The 10,434-nt window shown below is 49.4% G+C and overlaps 1 protein-coding gene across 1 annotated transcript in view; it reads right to left on the bottom strand.

Moving 5' to 3' along the window:
- Window positions 1-412: 412 nt before the first annotated feature.
- The window catches only part of PPA1 (inorganic pyrophosphatase 1), a 10,851-nt gene continuing 829 nt past the window's right edge, over window positions 413-10,434 (bottom strand). Inside the window, exons 3-11 of the mRNA XM_015632643.3 lie at window positions 7,399-7,452; window positions 6,877-6,996; window positions 5,146-5,232; window positions 4,743-4,869; window positions 4,137-4,264; window positions 2,664-2,749; window positions 2,366-2,435; window positions 1,275-1,314; window positions 413-744 (exon numbers count right to left, since the gene is read on the bottom strand). Of these exons, the coding sequence (XP_015488129.1) occupies window positions 713-744; window positions 1,275-1,314; window positions 2,366-2,435; window positions 2,664-2,749; window positions 4,137-4,264; window positions 4,743-4,869; window positions 5,146-5,232; window positions 6,877-6,996; window positions 7,399-7,452 (744 nt within the window). The 3' untranslated portion in view covers window positions 413-712. The remainder of the gene's footprint in view (window positions 745-1,274; window positions 1,315-2,365; window positions 2,436-2,663; window positions 2,750-4,136; window positions 4,265-4,742; window positions 4,870-5,145; window positions 5,233-6,876; window positions 6,997-7,398; window positions 7,453-10,434) is intronic.

Raw genomic sequence — 10,434 nt, 5'->3', positions numbered from 1 at the left:
CCCGCCCGCTTCCGGCCCCGCTGGCCCCGCGCGGCACCGGGAGGCCGCGGGTTCGAGACCCGGCCGCGCTCCGCGGGGACACGGGTTCGAGACCGCCCCCTGTCCTGTGAGGGACGCGGCCCTGAGCTACCCCGAAAAGCCCCCATCACTGACGCTGAGGGCAGGGGGAGAGGACACGGTCTCAAGCTGCTCCGGGGGAGGGCCGGGTTGGACATTAGGAGGAATTTCTTCACATAAAAGGTCATTAGTCTTTGCGTGGGCTGCCCAGGGAGGGACGTGGCGCTCAGCACCAAAATGGGGAATCGGTCACCGGCTGGACTCGATGATCTCTGAGGTCTTTTCCAACCTCAATGAATCTGATTCTGTGACCCCCTCAGCTCCAGGGAGGGAAAGGAGAGGGAGTCCCAGAGTGCTGGATTTCAGTAGTTTTTATTTCTAGCATTCGTACACGTCCCAGGTGAGTGATCCCCTGTCACGATTTAGAGCACACCACATGACCATGCACAAGCAGGGTGTTTGGATTTTTATAAATTATTTCTTCCAGCCTCCACCAGGCCTCAGCAGACACGTCACTGCTAGGTATGGAATTCTAATCAGCAAAGTTACAGGCAAGGTCTTCTTGCTGACACTGAAGCTATTTTTCTGGTCTGTTCCTGCGCGTGGCAGCTCCTCGGTGGGAAGGACACAGCTGTCTCACCACCATCCTCGGGACTTAGTTCTTCTGGTAGTAGAACCATTTGTCAACTGTGTGGGGCAGAAAAAAGGAGAGGGTTGGTCCCCTGTGAGCCACCCAGTTATTAAGCAGTCACTTGGCAGTGTGTATGTGTCATCTCCAGCTCAGGGGCTTCCTCTGCTCCTGGCAACAGCTCCTCAGCACAACAAACAGGTTCTGGCACAACCCTTTTTATGTGGATTTGTTTTCCCAAAGCAGTCACCCTTGCTCAGGCTGCCATTAGGAGCATCCATGACTTGGTGCAGGCAAGGACAGCAAGCCAAGATTCCCTCTGGCTCAGCTGACTCAGGGAGACAAAGCCATTTCACCTCCAGCTCCCATGGCCACATGGAAGACAGGCATTTCTCCACAGGTTTATTCCCCATGAAGGGATTGGAAGTGTCAGCCTAGCTCCTCTTTCTGCTCCCTCAGCTTGCCCTTGGGCCTTGCCCTGGCTACAGCAACATCCAGGTTTAGTTCAGACCCACGTTTTCCTACAGGTGATTCCTCTGAGGAAGCCCCTGCTCTGTACTGGGATGTCAGGGTGGGTTTTGAGACTCACCTTCAGGTGGGATGGGGCTGGCAGCTTTACACGGCGGTGCCTGAAACAAGAAGGGTGTTATTAGGGACCAGAGGTGTCCTTGCACTCTCCACACATCATTTAGGGCTGCAGGAGTCTTTCCTGAGCACCATTTTACACCTGTGGCAGCTGGTCAGCTGTGGGGGAACACCTGAGCTCACGTCCCGTCATTCCTGGAGCCTCCCCATCCCAGAGATGCCCCGTGTGCCCGAAGTGCTCTCCTCCAAGTGCAGGCTCCAGGGCCAGCTGATTCCCAGCACTCCAAAATCTACACAGGTGCAGGCAGCTGCTTTTGTTGGTTTTTTTTTTTTAAACCTACAATGTTGGTTTAAAAACTATGGGGGAATAGAGGCATGAAGGACTCTGAGAACTCTTCTGAAGAGCTTTTCTGGTGTTCAACAACCACAGACAGAGAAAATCCCTGTCTGGTGACACATCCTCCATGAGGGCTTTCAAAAACCTCATTGAGACCCCTAATTGGGAATACCAGCACTTTAGAAAACAAGGCTATGGTTTTAAAGGTCTCTCCAGGGCTGCAGAGAGACACAGGTTTCCAGCTATGGAAGAGAGGCAAGATTTGGATTTTGATTTTCCTGTCTCCTCCCTCTAAGCCCTTTCAGGTTGCCAACAGCAGTACTCTTCAAGTCTAGGGTGACACAATTAATTCCTGAGGCTGGACAGGAGAACACCAGGAATGTCAAGCTCTTCATTCTGAAGCCTGCAAAACCCCTGGGGAACTGGGCTCTCTTTTCTCAAAGGGCTGTGAAGCCCTTGGAAGTCCAAATATTAAAACCCTCTCAGAAGAGCCAAGATACAGCTCAGAAGTTTAACCCTCCACGCAAACTCTGTTTGGGATTCCATCTCTTGGATGACTAAGGGCAGAGAGAAGCCTCTGGAGGAATGTCTGGTTTGCCCCACATCCATCCTGTTTAACCAGAAGCAGGTGTTCAGCCACCCAAAACATTCTGAGCATGCCAAGTGCCATTCACACAGAGAGAACAGCTCACCACACAAACTGCACCCATTTTCCCCATAATAACACCGGGATTTGGCCACCCCCAACTGGTACTTACTGCATTCACAGTAGCTTTTGCACAGTCTTGACTACAGCAGAAAGGGCTGTCAGACACCGTCAGGTTGGTGCTGGAAGACATTGGGCACTTGTGAGAATGTGCAAGCCCAGCCTTTCCCCCAAGGAGCATTAAATAATGGAATACTAAGGATCTCAGTTAACAGCTGCCAAGTGGAGGGGGAAGGCCTGGGGAGGCAGCCAGCAGCTAACAAAAAGCATGGCACCACTCAGGAAGGGAAGTTCCAGGGTTTTCAGTTAAGGAAGAGGAAGGTGCACATTTCCCACACGCATTAACCTACCAGTTGATCTCCCCTCCGTCAGTTTTCTTTGTTATTAAAGCTTTCCAGTGTTCGTGGGTGCCTTTGATGACATCCAGGGCAAAATCCTGAAGTTGGAGATGAGAACAAACATCATGTTACATGGAAGCACCAGACCACCTTCTCCAGACTATCACTTACAAGGAGCTGATTTTAGACAGCTCTGGAAGGGGCTGGAAGAAACCTCTTCCGCTCTGGTGCTGTTCAGGAAGAGCAGAAACTCCCAGTGCACAACAGCTGAGACAACCAGGATTGTACAGGAGAATTGTTTTGCTTTCGAGATGGGAGGATCTGCCAAGGTCACAGAGCGAGCTTGAGGCCAAAAGAAACTGAACACAGTCTCGGGCCAGTGCTCCATTATAAAAGCACCTCCACCCTGCTGCTCCTCCCACTCAGTTTGTCTCCAGCAGCTTGCAGATCCAGGCCTATCCAGGAGCTCTCTTCCACTCCAAGCAAGTAATTCAGACCAGCAGGAAGAGACAGGCAGCTGATCTGGCTCTGCCACTACTTAAAAATGAATTTGTTTCCAGGCATATCAACCTCTTTCCTTAAAAGTGGGCAATATATGCTCAAGCATTAAACTGTCAGCTGGAGAAAGAAACACATGCAGTTCTTTGTTGGTATGAACACCGGCACTGAATGTCCTGGTTTGATACCAAACCAAGCCAAATAAAACACTGCAGAGCATGTGTGAGGTTCTTTATCCTGATTTTCCAGTCTCCTTGATGGGTTTCACCCATCCTGAGGGGCAGCAAGGTGTTCCAGCCTGACCAACCTAGTGCTGTGCTATAACCAAAGTGGAAAAGTCCTTCATGACTTCCATTTTCTTTCCCAGAGAGGGCTTTTGGAAGATTTCCCCTCCTCTGCACCACCTCTGGAGCTCTGGGAGTTGAATCACCTCACTAAACTCCTCATGGCACTCCAGGAAGGGCAGGAGTGAGGACACCAAAACAAGATTTCACTTGCTCAGGAGCATAACTTATCTGATCCAAGGCAGAGAAGAGGCAGAGGAGCAGTGCTGCCAAGGCAGAGCCTTACTCACAGGGTGTGAGGGAACACTTCGTTCCCAAAGGAAGAAGCGTTTTAACTCCTGAGTTAAGTTCAACTTGCACCAGGTTGCAGTGGATCAAAGCCAAAGGGTTAGGGAGGAAAAGGGTGATGTCAAGCTGCCTTTGCTCCAGAGCTGGAGCAAATAAACCTGGTGTTTTCCACCTGGTTCTGACACAGAGGCTCCCAGCCCTGAAGTGATCCCACATGAAGAAAATATTCAACACCACCACACTGATAACCCCAGGCATTTTTCTCTGGTATTCCTGCACTCACTAGGCTGGAAAAACAGCAGGATGAAGTGAAATCATCTATCAGCAGCCCCATAAAAATCCATTCTCTCAACAATTCACTCCTGTCCCCACACACCCTGAGCTCAGGTTTTTGCACCAAGGGAGGCGATCCTACCTTGCCTTTAAATTCTCCATTAAAAGCAAACTGATTTTCTGGCTTTCCATCAGGTACTTTGTATCTTCTGAACCAGTCCACAGTAGCTTCTAAGTATCCAGGCTTCATCCTCCTGACATCCTCGATGTCTGGCAGGGGACATGGGATTTGTTAGCCAGAAACAGAACAGAATTTACTGAATTACAGAATTTATGTGGCTCTGCTGAGCTGTTCTGGGCTGTGCCTCCTCCAGCCCCTTCCCCAGCAGCCTTAGCAACATTTCGGCCAGGTTCCCAGAGGACACAGTGAGTATCTCCTCAGGGAAATTACTGTTTCATCCTCAGGGTGTGTATCCCCAGTGTCCCCAGGAGCGTGGACACATTTAAACAGCTCTGATTAGAGGCTTGGGGGACAATCCCTTTCCTTCCACTGGACTGCCAGTTTGGATTGCCAGGCCGTGCACGTGTGACAAACAGCAGTGAAAATGTTTTGCTCTAGGATCATCCTTCAGGCATCACATCTGATTAACAGCACTGAACAGCAGGAGCAAGCCCTGTCCCCACCTCCTGCAGGCTTTCAGGGCAGAAAGGGAGGCACTGATGCTGCTCATCCCCCCCTGTAACTCACCATTGTAGCTGGCTGCATCCGGGTCTTCAACGTTGATAGCAATCACCTTCCAGTCTGTCTCTCCCTCATCAATCAGAGCCAGCGTGCCCAGCACCTTCACTTTGATGACTTCTCCCCGAGAGCAGACCTGCAAGGACAAAGGCCTTGGTGTCCATTCTGATGCATCCAAGGAGAGCACAACAGCAGGCTGTGCAGGAGCTCAGCAAGCAGCCAGGTACCATGAAATTAGCTCTCGCTGTCAGCGGCTCATCAGCCCTGGCTCATCTCAGCAACAATCTCCAGAGGCAGCAGAGGGAAACATCACGTTGTTAAGGGAGGGGAGGTAGGAAATGAATAATGTCCCTGGATAATTGACTTTGGAGACATTAATTACACGTTTCAGGAGACATTTAGGATGCGTTACCTTGCTTCCAATTTCGCACACATCAATCGGATCGTTATCTCCACAGCAACCAGTATTTTCATCCTTGTGACTTGGGTCTTCCCAAGTCTGTAAAAAAACCCAAACCAACACCAAAATCAACCATACATGATAAACTCACAGGTTTAGAGAGGTAGTGAAAAGCAGGTTTATTTCAGGCATGCAGTTGCCTGGAATGAACAGAGGATGGCCCACTTCACACCTGCTGCCAGGTCAGGATTTGGGCTACTGTTTCCCTTGTGCCTGGGAAGTTTGAATTCAAGCTAAAAGGTCTCATCTTCCAAAAGGTAAGCAGCTCCCTTCTACCCAACAAAACCGCTTTCAACAACTTTCCAGACTTCCTCCTCTGTCCCACGGCTGCGTAAAGGTGAAGTTCACATCTATAAAGAGCAATTGTTGATTTGGCTTCCTGACTGTTCCTCTCCCTATTCATTCCTTAGCAGAAGTTTCCTGAACTCCAGATAGCAGCCCAGCAGAGATGGAAGACAGACAGGGTGTATTGTTTCCCTTTCATTAAACAATTAAAGACACTGTTAACCCTAGAGAAGAGATAAGAATGTGGAGTCCCACTGTGCTCTCCAGTGCATCTCACCCACAGTGGTGAATGCACATTGAAGGACACAGCTCCAGAGGCCAATTAATTGACTCCAAAAATGAGCTGTTTAAAACATGCTCCTGATCAGGAGTGAAAAGCACTCCATGCCCACTTGTACCATAAGGAACATGTTCTCCTAAGGGGGTTGAGATAGAAAAAGGAATGTTCTTCCCAAACTTCTGTATACCAGGACGAGACCAGTGTAGCCAGGACCTTGTGATGGATCCAGAGCGTTCAGGAAGATGTTCTGACACTTGGGTGGTGCTGTGGGGCTGTTCACAAACACTATCACATTTCTCTATCAGGAAGTGTTAAGCTCTTGATGCATAAACACCTTTGATCCACAAACACATGACAAAGCAAAGGCTTCAAACATACCATCGTGCACAAAGAATGAGACACCAGAATCCATTCAAGCAGGAAACAACTCAACTTTGAGGCCCTGTGTGAAGCCATGTGGAGAAAACACTTGACATGTGCTACTGTCAAGAGCAGAAATACCAAATTCAGTGTGTTTGCCTGTGATCTGTCACTGACAGCTTTTTTCTCTGGAGGAAACTCCAGTCTTAGAGAACATCTGAGGCAAACAGCCTTGTTTGAAGCTCCTCTTTATCTAGAAGTCCCCAGCCACTTAAGAGCATGTGTCCAGACGTCACTATCATGGTCCCACCTTGCCAGCTGCTTCTGGGAAAGCACATCTGTGCAGTGGTGGGCGTTGGCAAGAAGAGTCTTCCATAAAGATTGAGCCTAAATCCTGCACCATTAGGATAAAACCTTGTGCCTTGCCAGGCACTGCATCGCCAGATGCACCATGACAGCTCCCTTCAGCCACAGAGAAGGACCTGCCAGCTCCTGCCCAACCCAACTCTGAGCAGCTGAGGCTGAGCAGGAGCTGCTCATCCTCAGGGAGCTGGTTTATAACATCAGAGAGAAGCCTAAAACTTGGGATTTCTGCTTAAAAATACCCCTGTTCTCCTGACAGGTTCTCTCCCTCCGCAGGATGATATATCCAGATCAGACTCTCTGCTGAGCTAATTGCTCATTAATACAGTGCCAATTGCAGGCACCCTCTCTCCTCCCCACCAGGATGGATGAGCCACTGGGATAAACCACAATACCTGTGGGATGGCGCCGTAATTCCAGATGTAGCCCTTGTGGGGAAACACGTTCGCTACGAAGCGCAGTTTCCCTTTCTTCACATCTTGCTTAATTGGGTTTAAGGGTTCCTTTGTTGAAATCTGAAAGAAAAGTTACATAAATCCCTCTGCTTTACCCTTTATGAATTAAAAAGTAATTTTTCTAAATGGAACTGACAAACCAAGAGACCGAGAGATGATGTTGATGCCAGCAGCAGATACTGGACAACTCCTGTTGCACTGCCATCCCTTGGGATATGGTTTCCATCAGGCTTATGAGCCTTGGAATCACATGGGGTTAAGAGCCATAAAATACTGCTTTAATCAGAAGCCACTGGAGAACATTCCAACTTCTGCAATCTCAGCCTCCACACCAGACCTCCAGCATTAAGCAAGTACTGACAGGAGAAGTTAGAAACCTCTCTGATTCCGGAGGTGGAATTGAGGAGGAATCGGCAAAGGTTTAAAAAAAAAGGGTTAAGACTGGAGCTGTAATGCAGTTACCTCCATTTTAGCATTTGTCCATCGAGGTACCTCCACAACCATGTTGAACACATTCTGAAGAAAGCAAAAGAGCAGTGAGTGGGAAGGAATCTTGGGGCCATGCTTTAAACTAGGGAGTGCATACAGGTGAGCACAGAAACCAGCCAGTTCACCTGAAACTGTAAGGGTTTTTCCTGCTGGGTTCCTTTTTTCAGTGCTCATTTTGAGACAGCTGATAGCCCAGTCAGTCACATGTCATCACTCCAAGCTGAATCCCACGAAACACCCCAAAAGCCAGACTGAGGTTCCCACACGTTCTCCATCAGTTGCCCCCTACAAACATCCCCATCACATTCCTAGGCTACAGGAACAGGTTAAACCAATGGCAAACAGCTGCATACAAACCTGGACACAACAAAATGGTGTTTGAGACATATTTCTTAAAGATAAAATGTTTAATGCTACAGAAAGAGCCAGTCTGGCCACTCAGAAAAGACAAGGCCAACAGGACAAGCCATCTATTTAATAGTGTAGGTATCTATGTACTGCCCTGAAGGAGACCATCAGTCCCAAATATTCCAGTCATCATGTAGGGAAAGAATGCCCTTCCTCCAAGCTGACACTCTTGTAAAAGCAGACCTTGCTAGTGGCGTGGTGTGAGGATAAAAACGTGGGGGGGAAATGCAGAACCACATCTCACTGTATCTTGTTTACAGGTGACACTTGAAAACACCTCCTGTTGATCCAGCTGGGCTGAGAGTTCAATGTCAGCTTCCTCTCCAAGAAAACAAGCTCTTCCATGCCTGAACCTTAACATCTGCTGTTTGAAGAGATTATGGCTTTTTAACAAAAAGTCAAACCTTGCTCCCTGGCCTGGGCAAGGTTTCTAATCCCCACCTTAAGCAGCATTAGCATGGCAAAGTCCCTCGAACTTGTATTGCCCCATAATTGGATTGATATTGTGCAACAAGGGCTGTTACATCACTGACTTTGCCCACACCCTTCCCTAGTAGAGCTTTATTACAACCCCTTAATTGCAGGGGGGTCACTGCTCATTTGCATTTTGTTTGCAGAAAGGCACAGAATTATTTTTATTCCTAACTTGAGGGAAGCAATGAGGCAACTGGAACAGGCTGGGCCAGGCTCTTACGGCTTTGCAGGCAGGGAAAGATGACTTGGGGCTGCATCTTTGTAAGGATTGAAGCTTCCCCAAGGTCCAGCTTGGCCAAAGACACACAGAGAGCAGCCCAAGGTCATCCCTTTGCAATGACACAAGTCCAGGTAAGGTCAACACAGCCCAGCCCGAGACTGAAAAAAACACCCTCCAATCCTCTCAGTGTCTTAGGAGTCTGAGGATAAAGATCAGGGAGCCCAGACAGAGTGGGACAACCTTTTGCTTCCAGCTGGGTCCTGTAACTGGGCTGGCAGCCCACCTGCTAAGTGATGAGTAAAACCTCAGTGTTGAGGCACTTCAGCCACAGAGAGAGCCCCATGGGACCAGCACCATTGTGCAACTTCAGGGACTCTGACCTTCAGCTATTGTGACTTTTTTCTCTGAATGACTTGGCACAGAGGTGCTGGCAGCAGCACTGCCTGCCTGAGGGCACACCAGTAGCCCAGTTTCCCCTGTTAAGCATTACCAGTTCAAGGAACTCCTCACCTCTGTACTCATTCCCCTGCTCCTTCCTCCCCTGTTCTGCATTACCTGGATTTTCCTTGTCTGGGTTACCTGCCAGGCACCTGCACTGGGGACTGCTTCCCTACTCAGCCACTGCTTCACCACTGTGATGACCACAGTCCATCTTTTCCCCTCTGAGAAGGCAAAAGCCACTTCAGACTTCCCAGAGCACTCTCAGGTAGCTCCATCACCTTCACCTCAGTAGCTCAATCAGCTGCTTTTTCAGAGGTTCATCTCTCAACACTGCATATTCTTTTTTCCTTTCCCAGAACCACTCCCCACCTCTCAATTTCAGCTCTCTCTCACAAGTAACAGTTGCTCCACTACATTTCCCGAGCTGCACAGCTTTTTAGTACAGAGAAAGAAACAAGCTACAACACTAAAGTACACACTCAGACAGCCCAAGATACCACTGAAAAAAAAACATTAAATGAAAACTGAAACACAACCATTTTGATTTCCTGAAGCTGGGGCATTTTTTACTCAGAACAGCCTAATTTGACTAACCACTGACTGCTAGAAGGATGTGAAAGCCCTGCAGCCCTGCAAGGGGCAGGTTCTGCCAGGGAAAAGGTCCCAGGAGATGCTACAGCAGGAATTTAACCTGTTCATCTTTCTTGTTCAGTGTCAGATTATACTGCAGGCCATACTGCAGCCAAAACCCAAGCCTGAAATATCATGCAGGACCCTTAGGAATGGGTGTAGGAATTACAAAATAAGCAGTTTTCTGATTAGCTAACCCAAAATGCCTGCATGGGTAAGCTCAAGCCAGCCACTCGTGTCTCTGACGCAAAAAAATGAGAATGAGATCATCCATTCACTTCTCCTGGGTCGCTCCACCCGAGGCCAGGATGGAGAGAAACCCATTCCTTGCAGGGGGGAGACAATGACTCCACGAAGTGCTCCTGCAGTCTGGGGAGCTGGGAGTCTCCCCCAGGAGTCTCAGGCTGCAGGACCCCATGGTTCCCAGATCCCCTGGTCCCTGTGTGTTCCCAGATCCCCTTGTCCCCTGGATGTTTCAGGACTCCCTGGTCCCTGGGATGTTCCCAGATCCCCTAATCCTCCTGGATGTTTCAGGACCCCTGGTCCCCTGTGTGTTCCCAGACCCCCTGGTCCCTGGGATGTTTCAGGACTCCCCAGTCTCCCGGATGTTTCAGGACCCCTGGTCCCTGGGATGTTCCCAGATCCTCTGGTCCCCTGTGCATTCCCAGATCCCCATGTCCCTTGGATGTTCCAGGATCCCAGATCTCACGGACATTCACAGATCCCCTAGTCCCTAGGATGTTCCCAGATCCCCTGGTCCCCTGGATATTTCAGGACCCCTGGTCCCTTGGATGTTTCAGGACTCCCTGGTCCCCTGGGTGTTCCCAGATCCCCTG

Source organism: Parus major, chromosome 6 (assembly GCF_001522545.3).
Source record: "Parus major isolate Abel chromosome 6, Parus_major1.1, whole genome shotgun sequence".
Classification (NCBI taxonomy): domain Eukaryota; kingdom Metazoa; phylum Chordata; class Aves; order Passeriformes; family Paridae; genus Parus; species Parus major.
This window is presented reverse-complemented; position numbering and strand designations above follow the sequence as displayed.